The sequence below is a fragment of the Delphinus delphis genome, chromosome 13, assembly GCF_949987515.2.
Source record: "Delphinus delphis chromosome 13, mDelDel1.2, whole genome shotgun sequence".
Lineage (NCBI taxonomy): Eukaryota > Metazoa > Chordata > Mammalia > Artiodactyla > Delphinidae > Delphinus > Delphinus delphis.
Window position 1 is genome coordinate 18,061,841 of NC_082695.1, and position 23,717 is coordinate 18,085,557.

Below are 23,717 nucleotides of genomic sequence, written 5' to 3' on the forward strand. Positions count from 1 at the left end.
AGTTATAAGATGTAATGTACAGCATGGTGACTATAAAAAAGATAGATAAACTAAAAAGAGGTTTACTACGATGGCTGCTGGACAATCAAGACTTAACTCTTGCTTGGCCTTCAGTATCATCTAGAAACTTGGGCAGAGGAGACATGTGTCTTTGTTTCTAAAACTGAGGTTTCAACCACATCTTAGAGAGAGCATTTCAGAGTTGGGCCTGTGCTCTCAACCTGCTCTCACATTGTCTTTCAAAGACACCTCAGTTTTTATTATAAAGAAAACCATTCTAGAATAGTCCCAGTCTTATTGGAAATTTGGGCAGGCCTATTATAAGGCCTTGGGTAGGGTTTGTAATTCCCAACATTTTGTGGAAATTAAAAACCACGTTGCATTTTTTCTAAAATCAGTTTATTTTGAAATTTGTAAACATTTCTTTCATTTGCTTAATGAATGACTTATTGCTACATTGTCTCCCTCCTTATTACTACGAGGATCCTTTATTACTGTGATAATTGCTAAGAAAAGGCCCTATGCAGTTTGAAGAATTTGTACTTGAAAGACCTAATGGGCAGGCAACCTCTCCAAGGTTGAACTCTGACAAGACATTTAAAATTGAGAACTTCCCTGGTGGTCCAGTGGTTAAGACTCCGGGTTTCCACTGCACGGGGCGTGAGTTCTATCCCTGGTGGGGGAAGTTATGCATGCCTTGGGGTGTGCCACCCCCCACCCCCACAAAATTGAATGTACTCTATCCTTGGACTTTGTGTCTATGTATTAGTTCAGGATTCTTTCACTTACTCCTTTTAATATAACTGAAAATTAGATTTCTTTATAAAATGCTTTAGTTTTGGGGACACTCTAGTTGTATAATTTGGAACAAGATATTTAATAAAAGAACGCCTAAGTGTGATGATATGACGTTTGCAAATTTATAGCCAAGCGTTTAAAAAATTGGTGAAACACTAATACCATTTGATAATGCAGGCCTCTTTCTTGAGAAGAGGGTTTTTTTTTTTGTAGTAAACAGCATACTGAGGTAAACAGCATACTGTAGTAAACAGCATACTAAAATTTTGTAAAGGTTCCTTGATAACTGATACTAGTTCATTAACGTGAAAATCATACTTTTGGCTCATAATCAGTAGGAAATTGATTTGGGTTTTCTCCCTTTGGGTAGGGAAACCTATTAGCAGTCTCTTAAATAACAATTGTTGACATTTATGGGACAGTGCCTATTACTATGCTTCAGATTCTATGCTAGGTACTTTGCAGATTTTTAAAGAACAGCTTTATTGAGGTATAATTCACATATCATACAACTCACCCTACTTGAAGTGTACATCAGTGCTTTTTAATTTGTTCACAAATATGTGCAACTGTCACCACAAATTACAGAATACTTCCATCACTTCGGAAAGAAACCCTGTGCTCTTTAGCTGTAACCTGCTATTCCGCAGTACCGCTTCCTCCCCTCCAAGCAACTGCTAATTTACTTTCTGTGTCTCTAGGTTTGCCTATTCTGGGCTTTCGTGTGAATAGAAATCATAATATGTAGACTTTTGTAATTGGCTTCTTAGCGTAATATTTTCAAGGTTTATCCAAGTTGTAGCATGTATTAGTAAGTACTTTATTTTATTTTATTTTTTAAATATTTACTTATTTATTTAGGCTGCGCTGGGTCTTAGTTGCGTCATGCAGTTTCTTTAGTTGCGGCATGCAGAATCTTTAGTTGTGGCGTGCGAACTCTTAGTTGCAGCATGCATGTGGGATCTAGTTCCCTGACCAGGGATCGAACCCGGGCCCCCTGCACTGGGAGCTCAGAGTCTTAGCCACTGGACCTCCAGGGAAGTCCCCGACTTTTTTTTTTTTTTTAATTGCCAAATAACATCCCATTGTGTGGATATATCACATTTTGTTTTTCCGTTCATCCAGTGGATATCCAACATATGGGTTGTTTTCACCCTTTGGCTGTTGTGAATACGCTGCTATGAAAATTCCTGTACAAGTATTTGTGTGAATACCTGTTTTCATTTCTTTTGGGTATATTCTTAGTTGTGGAATTTCAGGGTCACATCATAACTCTGTTTAATCGTTTCAGAACTACCAGACTGCTTTCCAAAGCAGCTGCACCATTTTACATTCCCGCTACCAGTGTATGAGGGTTCTGATTTCTCTGCATCCTCATCCGTACTTGTTATTCTCTGGCCTGATATTAGCCATCCTAGTGGGTGTGAAGTGGTATTTCATTGTGGTTTTTTTTTTTTTTTTTTTTTTTGCTGTACGCGGGTCTCTCACTGCCGTGGCCTCTCCCGTTGCAGAGCACAGGCTCCGGACACGCAGGCTCAGCGGCCATGGCTCACGGGCCCAGCCCCTCCGCGGCATGTGGGATCTTCCCGGACCGGGGCACGAACCCGTGTCGCCTGCGTCGGCAGGCGGCCTCTCAACCGCTGCGCCACCAGGGAAGCCCTTCATTGTGGTTTTGATTTACCTTTCCCCAATGGCTAAAGATGTCCAGCACCTTTTCATGTGCTTATTGGATGTTTGTGTATCTTTTTTGGAAAGATATCTATTCAAGTACTTTGCTCATTTTTAAATTGGATTATTTGTCTTTTTATTATCGAGTTGTAGGAATTTTTTATATATTCTAGATACAAGTGCCTTATCAGATATATGATTTACAAAAATTTTCTCCCATTCTGTGGGTTGTCTTTTCACTTTCTTGATGGTGACTTTGAAGCACAGAGGTTTTTAATTTTGATGAGGTCCATTTTGTACACTTTTTATTTTGTTGCTTGTGCTTTTGCTGTCATATCTAAGAATCCTTTGCCAGATCCAAGGTCATGAAGATTTATTCCTATGTTTTCTCCCAAGAGTTTTAAAGTTTTAAGGCCTTATAGTTATATCTTTGATCAATTTTGAGTTAATTATTTTATATGATGTGAGGTCAGGGTCCAGCTTCTTCTGTATGTGGCTATTCAATGGTCCCAGCACCATTTGTTGAAAAGACTTATTTTTCCCCTCATTGAATGGTTTTGGTACCCTTGTCGAAATCGCTTGACCAAAGATGTATGAATTTATTTCTGCGCTTTCAGTTCTATTCCGTTGGCCTATATGTCTGTCCTTGTTCTGATTTTGTCAGATTTCTGTGAGATGATCATGTGATTTTTGGTTTTTATCTGATTGATACATGTTACATTAATTGATTTTCAGATGTCACACCAACCTTGCATTGTGGGATAAGTCCCACTTGGTCATGGTGTATAATCCTTTTCATATGTTGCTAGATTTGGTCTGCTAGTATTTTGTTGGGGATTTTTGTGTCTATATTTATAAAAGATATTAGTCTAGTTTTCTTGTGATGTCTTTGTCTGATTTTGGTATCAGAGTAATACTGGCCTCATAAAATTTGTTTGGAAATTTGTTCCTGTCTATTCTTTGTAAAAATTGGTGAAGAACCGGTATTAATTCTTTAAATATTTGATAGACTTCAGCAGTGAAGCCATCTGGACCTGGGTTGTCAGATGTTGTTTTTAATTCTTATGATGGGTATCATCCCCTTCATTTTATAGATGAGGGAACGGAGGCTCGTAAAGGTTAGTGGCAGAGCTGGGATTTGAATCTGGATTACCTTATGTTAAGTACTAGGATGATAACAATAGCTGACATTTATTGTGTATTTAGTTATGTGTTTTTAACCAGACAGGGTACTTCAACGAAATCATCTCCTGCTATAGTCCCATTAGCAAGTGCTCATTTAATATCACTTTAACTTTATATGTAATGTACCCCTTTCCAGATAGAGAATCTGACACTTAAGGAGATTATGACTTTGCCCTACTGAACCACGGCCAGGAAGTAAATGGTACAGCTGTGCTTCTCACTCACAAGGTTGCCTGACTCTGGAGCCTGCCCTCTTAATTGCCTTTCTCTATTGTGCGCAGCAAAAGCAGCTGTGCCACATGTGGGCAGCTGAGCCCAGATCACATTCGACCTTGGATGTGAATGGCCTGGCCCAGACAGCACAGCACTCCGGGAGCCCCGGCTTTTCTCACTCTCTCTGCTCTATAGCTAACTGTCCTCCATGGTTGTAGCAAAAGAACCTGTTTATCATTCTGACTTCGTGTAGTTAGATGAAAATTTGTGTAACATACGTCACTCTGTGTAATACAGAAATGACTTTTAAAGGTGTGTCAACCAGCCGGCAGATTTGTGTGATGTCTTTCAGTGAAGACATTCAAAGCACTTTCCATATTTATGTTAATATTCATATTGTTGGTGAGATTAGATGGTATCTTGGCCTATTTGAGTGAAGAGGAAAGATTGTCTCCATTTTTCAGGTTGAAGGGCTTCCTCAAATGTCCGTTCACATTGATTAGTGGGCCCCAAAAAACTGACCCCAGTGCCTGTGTGGGTAGGGGGGCTGGGTGGGTGGTGGACCTCACAGAGGGTGGTGAGGGCTGACTTCCTGTGGGGCAGGGCGGGTGCTATCTCAGCCAGGCAGCCAGCCTTCTGGGAGCTTCCAGAACACAGGGCTGGAGGCTCCCCTGTACAGGACCAGGTCGTCTGTGTGGTACCTGCTGGTACCCGTGCTCACCTGTGCTGGTGGTGTTCTGTCCAGGGCCTGCCCTGTGGCTTCTGGGACGGGTGAGGGGTGGCCCCTGATGGTGCAGCACTCAGGAGCAGAGCTGGGTGTCTAGCTGCTCCTAATTAGGTTTTTGGTCAGTTTTCCCTGCAGCCCCTCTCCCACGTCTGTTTCCCTTCTGAGTGCTCGGCGGTTTCACAGTGGGCCTGGTGTCCTTCTGTGAGCCGCTCCTCCTGAGACCGCAGCTGAGTGGAGAACACTCACTTCTGTCAGTTACACTCGCCTGACAGCTTTCCTCTTCCACGGTTTTGTGGTCACATTTGCTCTCTTGTAGGCTCCTTTCCAGTGTCCTTTCGCTTTTCCTTTGGTGTTTATACCAGCTTTTATTCCTTTCCTGTCATTTTGTTAGGATTTCAGGAAGGAGTGGAGGTAAAATGCCATTTGTGTTTCTTTTGTAAATTACCTCTTCATGTACTTTGTGTAATTTCCTACTGGGATTTTCATGTTTGGAATCTATAAAAACTTTATATATGAAGGATATCAACTCTTTGGTATATGGTGTAATTCCCCCTTCTTCTTTGTTAACTTTACTTTTGAAACACTTGCTGGAAGGTAATGGCAGGGATTCCGGCTTCTGCTCACTTGTGCAGATGGTCGGGTAGGGAAATGGATCCTGAGACCAGCTGGCTGTACATTGGCTTTTGTGTGGATGTGCTTTTCTTTTGGTTTTCACCACCTCATGGAAGCTGTCTTATCTCCTCCAGTTTGAGAAGTATTCATACTGTTTCACACATGGAGGACCCCGGCCAAGCGGAAGCAAGTCATTTGCCGTCTCCTCCACCAGGTGCTCTCAGCCTCTGGTCCTGGTGGTCAGCTGGGAAGGTCTGGCAGCAGCTGGGCTGAGGAACACGCCTGCTCACCAGCCTGCCAAGGCTTTGTCACCTCAGCCCAGCCACACGCCCTAGGCTTGGAGAGAGGCCGCTTCTGCACATGCCTTGAAAGGGTAGAAGGAGACTGGCAAAACTAACTTCTCTCCTTTTGTGCTTAGCAGTGGGCCCAGAGCCACGAGGAAGGGAATTCAAGGGGAGGAATTAGCAGCAGCCCCACATGTGTCCCGTTTGGCATGAGTGGACAGGTGTTAGTTAGCCCTCCTGTCCTTGGGGATCAGGCGCACTTGTTTTCAGCTGAGCTGTGAAGGTTTGACTGTGTTCCATCTCCACTCGTGTTTTCTCGTGGCTCCTTCCTCCCTAGCCTGCGTGAACAGAATGCCCTGGCATTAGCAGACGGGAAAAGGACGCTGTGGTGCAGCCCAGGAGACGTCAGGCAGGTGGGGCTGCTGATCCTAAAGCCTGAGCGCTGTCAGTGCACATGTCAGTTGGACAGCCCAGTGGAAGTTGGGGTCCGAAATGACCCATGAGGAAGCCTGGGAATACCAGCTTGGTGTCACTTCCTGTCCCCTAGGCCCTCTAGTTTACTTGGGAAGTGGCTGTGGTGAGTGATCAGCTCTGACATCCTGGTTTCCGTTACGCTCCCTGAGTTTTTCTGTTCCTCTGTCTCACTGCCGCTGCCGGGATCAGTACAGGCCTTTCTCAGGCCCGGTTCACCATCACAGCCTCTTAGCCCATCCCCTTGCTTTTCGCTTCTTGCTCTCTTAAGAGGTCCAGTGTGCTAGCGTCAGACCACTTGTCATCCTCGTCTCTACTTTCCATTAAAATTTTTGCTACTCTTTTCCAAGACCTGGCTTTTGTCCCATGGTAGCAGTCAGACTTCTGGTAGCAGTCAGCACCAGGAGTTTGGTTCCGAGTTGCTCTGATTGTCCTGCCTGTGTTGGAAGCCTCTTGAAGGCAAGGGTGGTTTGCTTGTGCTGAATTCTCCACTGCATGTAGTTGGTCTTGTGGAAACGCTCGTGAGCAGTCTCCGCTCTCAGACCAGAGTGCTGATGTCTGGAGAAAAAGCTGAAAAATGGAAAAATTGCCTTGGCAGACTGAGGAAAAAGCCACAATATCATAATTTGGGGGAGGAAGGATTCCTCAGTTTCAGATCTGTCAGATAACTTCACTTTGGAGTTTCCTTATCTGTAAAAGGGGAGGGCGGGTTAGAGTGGATTGTCTTTCCATTCCCACCCAACTCTGAAAGGCTAATTTCCCTTCATTCTTTTTTTTTTTTTAACATCTTTATTGGAGTATAATTGCTTTACAATGGTGTGTTAGTTTCTGCTTTATAACAAAGTGAATCAGTTATACATATACATATGTTCCCATATCTCTTCCCTCTTGCATCTCCCTCCCTCCCACCCTCCCCATCCCACCCCTCCACGCGGTCACAAAGCACCGAGCTGATATCCCTGTGCTATGCGGCTGCTTCCCACTAGCTATCTACCCCACGCTTGGCAGTGTATATATGTCCATGCCTCTCCCTCGCTTTGTCACAGCTCACCCCTCCCCCTAACCATATCCTCAAGTCCATTCTCCAGTAGGTCTGTGTCCTTATTCCTGTCTTACCCCTAGGTTCTTCATGACATTTTTTCCCTTAAATTCCATATATATGTGTTAGCATATGGTATTTGTCTTGCTCCTTCTGACTTACTTCACTCTGTATGACAGACTCTAGGTCTATCCACCTCATTACAAATAGCTCAATTTCGTTTCTTTTTATGGCTGAGTAATATTCCCTTGTATATATGTGCCACATCTTCTTTATCCATTCATCCGATGATGGGCACTTAGGTTGTCTCCATCTCCGGGCTATCGTAAATAGAGCTTCAGTGAACATTTTGGTACGTGACTCTTTTTGAATTATGTTTTTCTCAGGGTATATGCCCAGTAGTGGGATTGCTGGGTCATGTGGTAGTTCTATTTGTAGTTTTTTAAGGAACCTCCATACTGTTCTCCATAGTAGCTGTACCAATTCACATTCCCACCAGCAGTGCAGGAATGTTCCCTTTTCTCCACACCCTCTCCAGCATTTATTGTTTGTAGATTTTTTGATGATGGCCATTCTGACTGGTGTGAGATGATATCTCATTGTAGTTTTGATTTGCATTTCTCTAATGATTAATGATGTTGAGCATTCTTTCCTGTGTTTGTTGGCAGTCTGTATATCTTCTTTGGAGAAATGTCTATTTAGGTCTTCTGCCCATTTTTGGATTGGGTTGTTTGTTTTTTTGTTATTGAGCTGCATGAGCTGCTTATAAATTTTGGAGATTAATCCTTTGTCAGTTGATTCATTTGCAAATATTTTCTCCCATTCTGAGGGTTGTCTTTTGGTGGTGTTTATGGTTTCCTTTGCTGTGCAAAAGCTTTGAAGTTTCATTAGGTCCCATTTGTTTATTTTTGTTTTTATTTCCATTTCTCTAGGAGGTGGGTCAAAAAGGATCTTGCTGTGATTTATGTCATAGAGTGTTCTGCCTATGTTTTCCTCTAAGAGTTTGATAGTTTCTGGCCTTACATTTAGGTCTTTAATCCATTTTGAGCTTATTTTTGTGTATGGTGTTAGGGAGTGATCTAATCTCATACTTTTACATGTACCTGTCCAATTTTCCCAGCACCACTTATTGAAGAGGCTGTCCTTTCTCCACTGTACATTCCTACCTCCTTTATCAAAGATAAGGTGACCATATGTGCGTGGGTTTATCTCTGGGCTTTCTATCCTGTTCCATTGATCTGTCTTTCTGTTTTTGTGCCAGTACCATACCGTCTTGATTACTGTAGCTTTGTAGTATAGCCTGAAGTCAGGGAGCCTGATTCCTCCAGCTCCATTTTTCGTTCTCAAGATTGCTTTGGCTATTCGGGGTCTTTTGTGTTTCCATACAAATTGTGAAATTTTTTTGTTCTAGTTCTGTGAAAAATGCCAGTGGTAGTTTGATAGGGACTGCATTGAATCTGTAGATTGCTTTGGGTAGTACAATCATTTTCACAATGTTGATTCTTCCAATCCAAGAACATGGTATATCTCTCCATCTATTTGTATCATCTTTAATTTCTTTCATCAGTGTCTTATAATTTTCTGCATACAGGTCTTTTGTCTCCTTAGGTAGGTTTATTCCTAGATATTTCATTCTTTTTGTTGCAATGGTAAATGGGAGTGTTTTCTTGATTTCACTTTCAGATTTTTCATCATTAGTGTATAGGAATGCCAGAGATTTCTGTGCATTAATTTTGTATCCTGCTACTTCCCTTCATTCGTTACCTTGATCTTTCTCTTGAAATTAAAACTGTTGAGCTGTTTCTGGATCTTGAGTTAGGAATTTTTCATTTCTTTGTCATTCTTGCCCTGACACATTTTGCAGTTTTCTCTGGCTACGTGCTGCTAAAGGAAATTTGGATTTGCCATTTGGCTACATATTAGAAGAGCAGACAAAATGCCATACCATTCTGTTATTTTTCAGCTTTTCATTTGTAAAAGTAAAGCTTTCACTCAGGGGCATGATTTTAATATACTTTTTGTTCTCCCACAGACACGATGAGGCGAGTGGTACGACAGAGCAAGTTTCGCCATGTATTTGGACAGGCGGTGAAAAATGACCAGTGTTACGATGATATCCGGGTTTCTCGAGTGACCTGGGACAGTTCCTTTTGTGCTGTCAATCCCAGATTCGTTGCCATAATCATAGAAGCGAGTGGGGGAGGAGCGTTCCTTGTACTCCCTTTGCACAAGGTAAGTCATCTGACTTTCCATCCTGTGAGGCACCCTCCGGTAATCTCTGTTTAGTCAGTAATAGATTGATTTTGGAGATTGATAGTCACTAAGCATTGTGTGATTTCTAGGAACATTAGACTTGGATGTAATTGAGCTTAAGTTCCACACGCTTTACTAACCACATCAGTTTTTCTCTGACAGAGAATCATTAAACAGAATGGCGAATTCTGTTCTGGGTGTGCTCTCTGCGGATGAAAAAGATTCTTATAATGATGCTGTGAGCATGGACAGGCACAGGAATTTTACGATTTGGTTCATAATCATCCACTTTTCATAAAAGTTTTTCCCAAAAGTGCAATTTTAGAAACAGTTATGTTTTTAAATGGGCAGAAATTGATAAGATTATAAGGGAATCTTTTTTGTGTGTGAGGTCATGAGGACTGAGACTTTTCGGTTTTGCTTTGTTTTTGGTTTTGAATGGTAAATGGGATGAGGGCTCAAGAAAATGTCCGCAAACAATGCAGATTTCAAGTCTGGACAGCAGTAGGTTTCAGCATAGGATCTAAACAGCGTTAACAAGCGGTGGAAATAAAGGCTCTGTATTGAAAGTGGTTCTGTGTGAGTTTGAACCCGCTGGGCTTCCTAGTTCTCCCTTCTTCTGACTTTATCCTTCCAGAGAGCCCTCTCCAGTATAGGGGAGAAGATTGGAGATTTGTAATTTTCTGCCTGTTCTTGAAAATTGTAGATGAAAGTCTGTACTAGCTTTAACAGGAAATCCCAGAATTGCAAATAATGGGGGGTGGGAAACACTGTGAAGAGAGAGCTTGGAAAGAGTCATTTTCTGATTAGCTTTTAGGAGGAAAATAAATTTGGTGAGTCCTGAGCCCTAATGATAAGGATGCAGATGTTGGGTCATGTTACAGCTGTTTCCACTCTGCTGGGAACAGTGGGTCTCCCTGAGTCTGAGCCATGCCTAGTAGAGGCATGTCTCATCATAATGGACCATGTGATTCTGAAAGTGGTTACAGTAACATGAATTTCTGTCAAAGTATTGTATTTTGGTGTTTTTTCCTTAGGAAAACTCTTGCTGGGAAAACTTCCAATTCTCTTGTACTTTTCATTCTCTCAGATGCTCATGACTAACTTGTTTTATTTTAACATCTGATTTGTATCTCAGTGGCTGGATTGATGTGATATTACACAATAGAACCATCTCACTACAGAGGAGATGGATGCCTTTGGGGAACAAATCTGACATATGTTTCCAAACGTACTTTCTTATTGGCGAAGTTGTTAATCATGTTTTAAAGGAGAATCTTTTCATTAAATTGAAATTAAATTTTCTACTCAGATACTTTTGCTTTTGTGGAGGAGATTGTTGTTTCAGTGATGAACAATACATTACACTATTGTAGCTGTACTTACCTGATTTGGGAGTTTGGGTTGGAGTTTAATGCCAGTCGCGTTTGATCTCCACGACTTTCTAGTCGATTTGTTCACCAAGAGCAAGGAGCATTTGGAAACTTGACTTTTCAGTTGTGGGTCTTATGGCAGCCAGCTGAGAAGACACCTCAGCTTGTCAACCAAGGTCAGGCACTGAAGTACCATGATCTCTTTTGAGTTCAATAGGGATAAATTTACGACTTTTTGCTTCAAAGAAGGAGAATAAGCCAATTAAGAAGCCCCAAATAAACTTTTGAACGGCTAATCTTCCTCCAAGTTCAGACAGTTCTCTTCAAGTCCCACATTCACAAAAGGCTCTGTGAGTCCACCTTTGCTTTCACAAACCGTGGGAAACTTAGAGTTACATTTATACTGTTTAAGGGGGCCCTGTGTGCAGGTCCTAAGCTAACTGGATCTTATGCTTTGGTTTTCAGTTGCATTAAGTGACCAATACCTAATAAATAGGTTTTATTATTTTGTTCTTCAACCAGCTGTTTAGGAATTGGGACAGAATAAGTTGCTTCAGAAATTATCATGTTTGAACGAAACATTGGTTTTTGGAGGAGCCTCGAGGGTCTGTCTTTTTCCCAGGCTTATAATACATTCTGTGTGGCTCTACTCCTTAAATATTAATTTGTGTTGGAAGAGGTGACATTGGCATAAACTAAGCCCGGTGACACCCATTGGAAATAAGGTCAGTACTTGGGGTTATCGACTTTTATAATAAACAGGTTCACACGTATTCTGGGATTTTTGTGTATTAAAGTGTGTGTATTGAGCCCTTAGGGTCAGTGTGGCATCGAGGAAGGAACATGGGTCTGGAGCCAGGGGTTCAATCCTGTCTTGGTCACCGACTTGTGGTGAGACATGGATATGTCACTCTGTCCTTACGCTCTCCCATATCTCTACCTGTAACATGAGGGGCTCTATATAAAAGTGATTTTCTAAATGGTTCTGAAGAACTCTAAAGAACTTAGGGGCAGGATAAAGATACAGACGTAGAGAATGGACTTGAGGACACGGGGAGGGGGAAGGGTAAGCTGGGACAAAGTGAGAGAGTGGCATGGACTTATATATACCACCAGATGTAAAATAGATAGCTAGTGGGAAGCAGCCGCATAGCACAGGGAGATCAGCTCGGTGCTTTGTGTCCACCTAGAGGGGTGGGATAGGGAGGGTGGGAGGGAGACGCAAGAGGGAGGGGATATGGGGATATGTGTATATGTATAGCTGATTCACTTTGTTATACAGCAGAAACTAACACACCATTGTAAAGCAATTATACTCCAATAAAGATGTTAAAAAAAAAAAAAGTGGTTTGCTACCCAAAATTCAGCAAAGGAAACACTGTTGTTCCTTTTCTTTCCCTCCTTAGTGTCAACACGTAACTTTGGGAAGTAGATGCCTTTTTACTCGTGGCTGCTTTTCCTCAAAGGGCAAGGCTGAGCCCAGCAAAGAAAAGTGGTCTGTGGCTCCTGTAGACAGTTCTGTGTCTCGGGAGGTCTTAGAAGGATCCGCTGTGATGGCGGGGCCTAGCCCGGAGCCCCGAAGTGTCAGGTGACACCCACCTTTCTTTTCTTCCTAAGACCCTGTCCCTTGACTACTTACTATCTAGGCTTTTAGAAAATAGAACTATGCTCCACGTTGTCAGAAAACCTGCATTTCTGCCTGCATTAAAGGGCTGATTGCCCTCTGGATATCTATTTCCTTATAATTTTAGTATAATAATGAAGATTTGAATACGGATCGTAAGTTTTACATTTTTACAGATATTTCGTTGTTCATATAGTACGAGGTCTTCACTGTTCTTTGACTATGCACGTGTAGTTTGATTGTCTATAGACTGAGTGTCTGCTGGGTGCCATCTTTGCTCTCCAGGAGCACTGCATCTGCTTTTCATTGTGGTCAGTTTCCCCGGCCCCCAGGAGATTGCTGGTACTGCGGTGTTTGTCTCACCTTTAGAAGTGCAACCTTGAAGGACGAAAACATTGGGGACCTGAGTACATGGTGAACCCACTGATCCTAGTACAGGACTCTGCCCTGGAAAAGAGATCCTACAACTTCAGTGTCTTGGCAAGTTTGAAATAGTTTTACAATGAGGTGCTGCTTTTGTTTAAAGGCAAAGAAAAACCAAATTCCCACATATAATAAGAAGTGATGCTTGAAATGAAGATTGTGGGAAATGATGCTCTGGGTGTGTACTGGGCTCCTGTACGTGTTGATGGCAGTCTAGGATTTCTCTAAACATGAACTTAAGGAGGTGGGTATGGTTTTTAATCACTATCTCAAGAGACTTCTGGCAGAGTGTGTGTGTGTGTGTGTGTGTCTGTCTGTCTGTCTGTGTCCCCCCGCTGCTTTTTTTTTTTCCTGGTTATAGTCAGCCAGGTTGGTTTTAGTGATGCTTTGGGGGCTTTCTGTCCATGTTAATATTGACAGAAAGATCAGTGTGTACTGATCTTAAGATGTATTGTGACTCTTTCTGAAAGGCTCCCATTTTAAAGCATGGCCTTCCATGAATTCTTCTTCAAAGTTAGTTAACGTCAGCAGTAAGTAGGACTTACTGCAACCTCGTGAGGCTTATGATTAGATTCCAGGAGAATCATGGTCTCTGTCTTCCAGGACTTCAAATTAAAAATGGAAAGAGTGGTAGAGACAAATACATGGACACATACACAGCAAGAGGTAAGCTTAGGAATGCGTATATGTTTATTTAAGTGTATGGTTTATGAGGTTTTTGTTCGAAAGGTTTTATTAGAGAAAGTAGGATTTTAAGAGATCACTGCTGGGGGAATACGGAAAGTGCTCAGCCCTGAGGTGGGGCGATTTAGATTAGCACACATGATTCAGGGTTTCTTTTGTCATGCTTCCCTCAAGCTGTGGCATGCTGTTCAGTCATGACTTCTCAAGGTGTGGCTTAGTACATTTTCTTATTCTTTGGTCTTTCATAGGATGAATAATATCAGTCTTGTTGAACAGAAGTTGGCTTTGTGGTTTTGGCCGTTGCGTTCTCCCCACAACTACACAAGCTGCCTTGTCAGGAGCACACAGGTTCCAGCCCCCTGTGCGCTACCACGTGGGCACGAAGGGCACGAACGAGCCTCTCCTTGTGCAGGAGCCACGCTCGTGATGTGAGACCAAGGCATTCCCATCCCTGTTGTGAGCCACGGTGGCTCCTACAAACAGCAATGTTAGATGTGTGTGGGCACAGGCGTGCACATACACACTAAAACTTCAGATCCCAGTGAACCTGGAGCAAGGGTTGAGGGAGTTGGTTAGAATTCTATGCTCTTGATGTCTTGACATCCGCTTGGAGGGAGGATGCAAATTGGAGGGCTCCTGTCTTCCCTAATCGCTTTCTCCCTTCTTCCCTTGACTGTTCTTACTTTGGAGGATTGGAGTGATGGCTAATTTCATCTTACCAGTAATTGCCTAGGAGAGCAGCTCTGCTCTGGGCCATGATGGGATGGGTGTGGCCAAGTCTTTGTCAGCCTTTTGGGTCACTGTCTCCTCTCTTCTTGCTCCTCTGGTGTAGCTGTGAGGTGCCTTCTTATACACAGTTATGTTTCTCCCATATATTTTAAGAACTGTGTGTGGGAATATTTGGGATCTTGCTTTATTTATGTCTGTGAACTGTCTTTTCAACTCATTTTGTAGTCTTTCTCAACTAGAGTTTTGTGAAAGAATTCAGCCCCTACAGAAAATCATTTCAGTGAATATTTTCTTAGTTTTCTCAAGAAAGGGACATAGCTAAGCCTTATAGATGGATAGGAGAGAAATTAATCCATTACATAAAGTAGCTGCCTTAGGGCATTAGGACTTAATTCCTTCACAGAACCCAGGTTGACAAGGGCTGCTTTAGTGTATTTTTCTGTCATATTTATTGAAGAAGAAATTTATTGAGGAAGAAATCTTGATTCATTTCAGTCAGTGTTCTAAGTGCTCCTTCTTAATGTTTAGTATCCAACTCAAATTTTATCTCCAATTTGCTGAGACAGTGGAAATCATCCTCTGGGATTCCTTAGCTGCTTGTCTCATGCCACTAGTACCACAGGCTGCATTATCACATTGTAATGTAATTATTTTCTTAGCCACATAACAGATAACGGGAGGGTGGTTGGAATGATATGCTCTTGATCTCTTGACCTTCGCTTGGATGGAGGATACAAAATTGATGGGTGTATGGTAGGGTTCTCCAGCATCTCACCTTACTCTCTTGTGGTAGCAGCCTCCAAGATGGGCTCCAATGGTTCTTGCCTCCTTGTGTCTTGCCGTTGTGTGGTTCCCTCCCACATTAAATAGGGCTGACCTGTGTAGCCACTAGGATATGGAGGAATTGATGGAGTGTGACTTCTGAGACTCGGTCATAAAAGCATATTGGCTTCTTTATTTCTTTTGGAGCTTTCATGCTGTAAGGACACTCAAGCAGCTCTGTGGAGAGGTCCATAGGACCGCCCGCCAATAGCCAGCACTGACTTACCAACCACGGAGTGTGTCATCTTGAAGGTGGATCCTGCAAACCTAGCTGACACCTTGACTCAGGAGAACCCTCAGCCAGAACCACCCAGATAAGCTGCTTTTGAACTCCTGACCCACAGAAACTGTGTGAGATGAGAAATGCTTATTGTTTTAAGTAGCTGAATCTTAGGGTAACTCATTAAGCAGCAGTGATAACTAAAACATGTACAGTTGACCCTTGAAAAACCTGCCACGGGGGTTAGGGGTGCAGACCCCTTGGCAGTTGAAAATCTATATATAAGTTTACAGTTGGCCCTCTGTATCCATGGTTCTGCATCTGTGGATTCAACCAACCATGGATCTTGTAGTACATATTTTTTGGAAAAAATTTGCATATAAGTGGACCTGCATAGTTTAAACCTGTGCTTAAAGGGTCAGCTGTATTCTCAGGATATGGCACTTGACTCAATAATGTTAGGTCACACAATGCACAAATAAATGAGTAATTCAAAGCGGCCTAAAAGGCCTTTGGATAATTTTAAACACTCTTTCCACCTCTCCTTTTAAAAAAAAAATCTGTATAGATAGATACATACATATAGATATACAGCATTCTATAATAAATCTTAAATGAATAATTGAGGGATTCTGTAGTAGTAATATCAGAAATATTACCAAAGCTCTATGAAGAGCGAATTGTTGTTTAAGCTTAAGTGAAATCTAAAACAGTACTTTAAAAAAATTACATTAATTCATTCACATACTTATTTCTCAGACATTTGAGCACCTGCTCTGTGCCAGGACCTGTTTCGAATCTTGCTCTTAAAAAAGCTTTGCTAACAGTTGACCTCGATCTCTCCAATGGGGAGGTTTGTCTGTGTCTAAAGGGCTCTGACACAGCGATGGGAGATGAGTTCTAAATGAGGCTCAAGGAAGATGTCACAGAGAAGGTTCTGTTGGAAGTTGGGTTTCTCCTGAGTGTAGGAGCCAGGGATGAAACAGAAGAGGAGCCCAACCAACTCACTAAACTGATGTGTTAGAAGAGGGGCTCTGTTCCCAGGAGGGCGAAGAACGGGGCGGGGGGGCCACATTCCTTCTTTCTGCGTTGGGATGGCCTTTTCTCGTATTGGAGAAATGGAATGCTTGATTGGAGGGGGATTGGGAGGAGCTGTAGGACAGCTTTTTGGTAGAAAAATTACACACTTCTTGGCTCTTTTTTTCCTTCACTTCCAGTGTAAATAGTACAAAACTAGTGTTTTCCTTCAGTGTTATACGGAGAAGAACCAGGATAAGCACTGCTCTGCATTTTAGGATTTTTGTTAAAACTGGATCTACGTGGCATCTTTCCACTGTTTCAGCTTCAGGAAAAGGCAGTGACTTCATGTTATATTCATAAAAATAAGGCTCCAGAGTGACATCAGAATGTGCTTGGAGGGTCCCCTTCATATATGATGTCTTAGTTTTTGCACACGGTGGGGTTGCTGTCATACCTCTGTTCTACAGTTGCAGAAATTGAAACTCAGGCTGAGTGACTGCCTGGAGCTGTGGGGTCTTCCATGGATTAGAACCTAGGTCTCTGAATCTTTATTTGGTTTGTACATGTATATGTGTGTGTGTGTGTGTATATATATATGTATATATATATATATATATATATATATAGTTTTGTTTTTTTGAGGTACACGGACCTCTCACTGTTGTGGCCTCTCCCGTTGCGGAGCACAGGCTCCGGACACGCAGGCTCAGCGGCCATGGCTCACGGGCCCAGCCACTTCGCGGCACGTGGGATCTTCCCAGACCGGGGCACGAACCCGTGTCCCCTGCACCGGCAGGCGGACTCTCAACCACTGCACCACCAGGGAAGCCCTGTACATGTATATTTTTGATTAACATTTTTTTCCCACTGAGTGTGAAAGATTTTTTAATAGAAACCGTGGTCTAATTGACACTTAATCCTTTGCATTCTTTCTCTGGGATTAGAAGACTTAATAACAAAAACACTAGCCTGTCAGGGCTCTGATTCTGGCAGCTCGGAGAATTGTCTCAAGGTTTGGAAAGTGCTTGGTCTCTACCGTGCCTTGCGAGTAGACAGTGGCAGTGATGGAGTCGCAGCAGCTCACATCATTGAGGGCTTCCTTTAAGTGCCAGGCGCCGTGCTGATAAGTGCCTTCTTTCATGGACTAGTTCAAAAGAAATGGCAGTCTCCCGATGGTGCTTTTCTCTGTGACCCCCAGTTACTGCCAGCACCTGCTGGATTTGCATTGGCTGCGCCTCCCCCTTACTGTACGCTGCTGACAGGCAATTTCCATTCCCACAAATAGCGGTGCCCCATTTTGGACAAGGGTGGCGATGCTAGTAGCCCTTTGTACAGATGTGGACATCTGGCACAGGGTAGCTTTGGTGTGATGGGCAGGGGCTTTTATTCAGTGCCAGTGTCCTGATGTGTCCTGGGATGCCCATTCACCGCCTCCTGAAATAGATGCTGTCTGTCTGCTACCCTGAGCACCTTAACTGTCAATTGTGTGGGCTGTGAAAGGCTGGGAGGCAGGGCAGGGCCAGCAGTGGAGGATGCGGGGTGGGGGGCACCAGGTGCAGAACAATGACTTCCAAATTACTTCCGAGCTGCCAGCCCCACGAGCATTGCACGGCCTCATTACCACATGAAGTGCCACAGAAGGACCTTTTCATCTGCTCCCAGTGACTGTTTTCCACAGTCTTGTTGGGTGGAGGGGGGATGGGAGGGGGACACCCTACTCACCCCCAGTTAACAATGGAGCACAAAGTCCTGGCAGAAGGAATCTTACCATGTACCCTGGGGCTATTTTTGATTACAGTGAGTGGCTGTGACTCAGTGTGCCCTGGCAGATGACGGCTCCCCCCTCCCCTCCCCTGCCTTCCTCCTACCCCCTCCCCTGGAGATGAGCAAGCAGCCTGTCCTTTGTGCGTTTCCTTGGCCGGCCTCTCACGCTGCTGCAGTTCACTGATATGTCCACAGCAGCCGGCCTGCAGGCCTGACAGGGCTCTGACAGTGGTTTTTACCATATATGGCCATCAGAGCGCTGGGGCTGTCAGCCGGCCAGGATCATTTCCTTCCTTTGCTTTGATTGGCTGCCTGGCTCGGCGAATGGTGGGATCTGGGAGTGTGTGGTGAGGGGAAGCCACTGAGTCAAGTGCAAAGAACATTTAACTCTTTCCTGGTTTTCTGGAGCGTGAGTCTGGGCTGAGCACATGGGCAAGTGCTGCTGCCAGAAGCCGCCTTGTATAAACGTGATGATGACCCAAGTCAGGGAAGCAGCGAAGAGCAGGTTTCTGAATACTGATTACTCTACTAAAATAGACTCCAGGTGCAATGGACAGATTTCTGCTGTCCCCGTTTGTCCAGAAGCCTCTTTATAACCATATGTAGTAAACGTTCTGCTCTCACCAAGTTGAATTCCATGCTAGTTGGGGGTGGGACCTGAGCTGAGTCCAGGGAAGGCTGAGCCTGGAGGGCAAGTGATGAGCACAGCACGTGTTGGCTTTCTCAGAGGAACGGGGACTAGGGTTTCCTTTCTGGCTGAGCTTTAAGTCGGGAGTAAATGATACAGGCTACTGAATTGGGTCTCTGCTCCAGTCCTCCTGCTGTTTACAACCACTGCAAGATGTGAGCTGCCTCGGCCATGCAGCCCAAGGCATTTGCCTAAAGAAAAAGAAAAAAGAGAGCTGTGATATTTTTCTGTTTTTCATCCCCACTTCAAGAAGGGTGGGTTTTTGTTCTGAGGCTTGTGGGTAAACCAGTGCAGAGCTGGGATTGGAAGGGGTAGCTCTGGGGCTTTTCCTCATTCACCAAGGGTCCCATGGGAGGAATCTCCAGTGTCATTGGAGATGACACTCAGTACCAAGGGTTAGGCAACAAGTTACTCTCCTTTCTGCTTGGATATTAAATGCTTTGTTTTAATTTCCTATATTTGCACTTAGTTCAATAGTTCTTTTGCTTTCCAGTTTTTCCTTTCGAGCTGAATTGTATTTTGACTAGGTTCTACCTCATCTTGGGCTCCTAGTTTTTCTTTGTTCTCAGACCAGAGGGATCGTGTGGAATTACTTGTCTGCATTGATGAGGATTTTGCTTTATAAATTTTCTGCTAAGTCAGGAAGTTAAGAAATAGAGCTTCTCCATTTGCTGTTGTGTATTTAGGTGTGGTTGAGTAAGGAAATGCCAACTCTTCCACCTTTTTGCTTTGTGATAATGAAATATCCGTAGTTTTATAGTAACTGCCCTCAGGTTCTTAATGGACTTTTAAAATGGTCTGTTCACTATTCAACGCAGTTTTTAAAGAGGACCTGTGATGCCAAAATGGTTTGCTTGGCATTTTCACTTGTGCCCGTAAAGACTGTTCCTTTTCACTCACAGGCAGGGGAGGGCTCTCAGCACCATGCTGCCTCTCCCTGGCAGCTGTGGCGGCTGGCTTACTTTCCAGGACCCGGTAACCCAATCTCTATGTGCTATTCCAGAGCACCTCCTCTCACCCTCAGGGTTGGCGTTTCTGGTTCCCTTAAAGTAAAACCTCCCCAGAATGTTTTATTCCTGGGCCACGAACTGTCACTCTTGGTGACCAGCCTGTCAGCAGGCCCTGTACTGTGTGCATCGGTCTTCCTGGTAAGCTGCAGGGGTCCCTGTCTTGCTCTTCTGGCCAGTCTCTCCCCTGTGCCACGACCACTGTCACTGTAGCTCCTCCCTGTGAGGGAGCAGGACCTGAAGAGATTGCAGTGGAACATGTATCCACATAAATAATACTGTTCCAAGAAAAAGGAAGTTGAAAAAAAATGAAAACCCACTTCAATAGATATCCTTTTTTGACTCCTTTGAACTCTGCACAATATGAATGGAGGCCTTATGCCCAGGCTGCAAACTTTTCCTTTGCTTCCGAGCACATGTTTGACTTAACCATTCTCCTTGTGGACGGTTCAAGAATTCTCAGGGTATTACTCCAAGGCCAGTAATGAGGTATTATCTCTGCCTTTGAAAAGATCTTTTAATGTGTGGACAATATGATAAAGTTACTGAACTTTGGACACATCGAGTGATTTTGATGAGCATTTTTTCCTAAAATGAAAACCTGTATGAATATAAAGTAGGGAATGAACAGTTTGAAAATCTTTGTTCCTTGAGTCAGGGTGGGGGGTGGAGTGGGGCCTGTTTGGGCCTTACATCTGAGGGTGGTGTAACCAGTTTGGATAAATAATAAGCTCAGATTATAGTAATGGATTATAAAGTGGCTGGATTATAAGAAGAATGCAGATGAGAAGTTTGGAGGGAGGTCCTGGGAGGGAGCTTCCTGCTCTGGACTAGCTGAGGGAGATGGCCTAGGAAGCGATCACAACCCACCGCCCCAGACCAGCTTGCGTTTCTAGAACTGAATCCAGAGTGTAAACTAGAAGGACATTGTATGTCGAATACCCTGAGCATCTGAAAGGGGAATATTTGATTTGAGTGATAAAAGTAATGGGTGTCACTTTTTAGCACCATAGGAGTTTTTTTTTTTTAACTTTGTGGAAATGTATGTTAGTTGTGAGAAAGAGTAAGCCTGCTGGGTAAAGTGTTATGTGGCTTTAACCAATGTTACTTTTGGAAGGAACCAGTAATTATTAGATTGAGCCTCGTTGGCACCAGTTTGGTAGTATCTTCAGTCTAATATTGAGTGAGCTAATGTGTGGATCGAAAACAATTACCATGTGAGGGGTCTGTCTTACACTAAGAAACAATCATTCTGAATGATTAATGCAAAGGTCATATGGGAAGCATCCCAATGTTGTATTTTGAGACTTTGGGAGGGTGAAAATGCCTGCACCTGTAAAATACGCCATTAGCTTCCTTGAAAATAACATCCTAGGGTGGAACTCCTTTATAGAAACATCTATGAGAAGATTTCTGTACGTGTCTGTTTGTATATATTAGAATTCTTTTGATTGAACGGTAGTGTCTTCGGCGTGTGGGATGAGTGCACTTCCTAAATATGGATGCCTTTTTGAAAGGAGATATGACAAATAAGTAAGATAGGACCTCCCTCGTGGTGCAGTGGTTAAGAATTCGCCTGCCAACGCAGGGGAAACGGGTTCGAGCCCTGGTCTGGGAAGACCTCACATGCTGCAGAGCAACTAAGCCCATGTGCCACAACTACTGAGCCTGTGCTCTAGAACCCGCAGGCTACAACTACTGAGCCCACACACCGCAACTACTGGAGCTGTGTGCCTAGAGCCTGTGCTCGGCAACCAGAGAAGCCACTGCAATGAGAAGGCTGCGCACTGCAACGAAGAGTAGCCCCTGCTCGCTGCAACTAGAGAAAACCTGCGTGCAGGAGTGAGGACCCAACGCAGCCAAAAATAAATAAATAAGTAAAATAAAATTACCAAAAAAAAAAATAAGGTACACTATTTGATATAAATGGATGCAGTTGTGGTTTCCTATTCAAACTAATGGGAAATACCTTTACAACTAGAAATATCGTTTCATAAGAGTTACATTGAATTTTGTATGCCTAAGGAGGAAATGTTTTTGCCAACTTATTTAAAATTATAAACATTCCTTCTTAGAGCAGTTTTACAAAGATATGTATTTACTGATGCTTCAATTTTGATTTTTCACCCCTCCCCCCCCAGAAAGAAAGAAAGCGAGCCTGTAGGAGGAGAGTATTGCCTAACTCTGTGAGCTTAGTTGAAGCATCAGTCTCCAGGAGCTCTGCTGAGGCTTTTGGCTGCTTTGAAATTTTTGAGGGCCTTCCCCATACCCAAAGTGAATGATAGTGCCGGTGTCTTGGTGGTTTTCTGCCACCGTAAGGGCTGCTAGCCAGAACATGTCAAAGCCATCAACCTCAGCTTGGGCCGCCGCATGGAAACTGTGCTGTCACACCTCTCCCTCGTGCCAGCTGTACGCACACTTTGGAGGCTGCATTTTCCCTGGGGCTCATATTGCTGGGCCTCCTGCAGGCCACCGGATCTTTTAGATAATAATAGTCCTTAAGCCAGTGCCCTGACCTATTTCACCAGCGTCCCACAAGTGTATGAACTGGGGTCTGGGCCAGAGCCTTTGGGAACCTTGGTGTTGGTCATTTTCGCCACTTGAGTTGACTTGCTGGTAATTCTCATCACTTGGAGTTTTAGCTAGAGAGGTACAATAAAAGCTCTATGGCATGTGATCGGGATAACTAGTAAGTAATCAATACATTTGAATAATTATTTAAAGCAAGAAATCTGAATCTCCAACTGGCTAGTCTCAGCTAAACTTTCAATTCCATGCTAGCAAAGTAGTAATATTCTAGATGATGTAACTGAGGTGATGCATCCTTAATGAAACAGTGGACTGATTTGTTAGTAAATGAAATTATTCTATATGTAACCCTTGGGAAATTGATGAGTAGTTATTAAATCACTGTTCAGCCAAAAAAAATACTTTAAAAGGTGTTACTAAGTTTTTGTCAGTCTTTCTCCCAGCCTCAGCATTCATTTAAACTTGCTGCTTAGACGTGCAGGTAAGCCGTGTTGTCACCATGACTTGCAATGATGTCTTTCTGAATGGTCCTTCACAATCTAGAATTAGACATGGATTCCTTGGTTTATTCACGGGATGATAAATGAGGATGTGTCATGATTATGAATGAGAAATGCATTCTCATTAGATCCCAGGGCAAAATGACTTTCAGAAGTGATGTGCCCTCATCTTTACCATAAGGCCGTTACTGTATGGTTTCCTTCAGTTTCCATGGACTTGAGCTCTCAGCAGTTTATAATTGCCCAGCTCCGCCCTTTTAAAGATACATACTTATGGGTGAAATATGTTGTTGTGCTTTAGGTTTGATTTTGTTATGGGTAAGAAGCTATTTGGAGGTGCAAGCCCTTGGAATCACAGCAGCTGATAACTTGACTGTGTGTGGAGCACACCCTGTGTGTAAACCCATCATTGCACATTTAAAACGGCATTTTTTTCTCATACTTCTTTTTGTTCCTCTATCACTGTCAGACATTTAGTCGATTCCCTTTCTGTTGTGCTGCAGGATGATGGTACTTTCCCTGTTTTATTTGTTGTGAGGATTTATGATGATGTTATAACCAGAGGAAGCAGCTGTTTGCAGGGTATCATTTTTTATTAACTTGTGTTTCTGATGACCAGCTGCCACTAATTTCAACATTACTCTTGTGCCTTTTTCACAACCCCATGGCATAGTGGAAATTTTCTTTCTCTGTAGAAACCTAGTAGGATTGTCAGTGATATTTTAGATGTCTGCTTCTTGGTTTTCTCTGTTCCTATTTCTTTACTTAGAAAGTGGGAATAATAGGGTTGCTGTTTCATGAAGGTAGTTGTGATAATGCACATAAAAGATTGTCCTACAGTTCTTAGCATGTAACGTAAGCACTCTGAAAGTGCTAGCGATTTTTATTACTAATTATTTGTTTTTGATAGAAAGGGGGGAAATAAGTGGCAGTTGTCTTTTGAATTACATTCAAGTTCCCGTGAAACTGTTGGGCTCTTTATTACTTTTATGCTATAGACTTTTCGGGGCTGAGTTGAGAATGGCAGAAACGCTTCTTACTATTCTCAGATATCTTACTTGATTGAAGAATACTGGTGAGTAGC

The 23,717-nt window shown here is 43.2% G+C and overlaps 1 protein-coding gene across 2 annotated transcripts in view; it reads left to right on the forward strand.

Moving 5' to 3' along the window:
• CORO1C (coronin 1C) overlaps positions 1-23,717 on the forward strand; it is an 83,720-nt gene that overhangs the window by 21,936 nt on the left and 38,067 nt on the right. For both annotated transcript variants that reach the window (XM_060028250.1, XM_060028251.1), the window contains exon 2: positions 9,030-9,229. In XM_060028250.1, coding sequence (XP_059884233.1) covers positions 9,035-9,229 — 195 coding nt within the window. In that variant the 5' untranslated portion in view covers positions 9,030-9,034. The remainder of the gene's footprint in view (positions 1-9,029; positions 9,230-23,717) is intronic.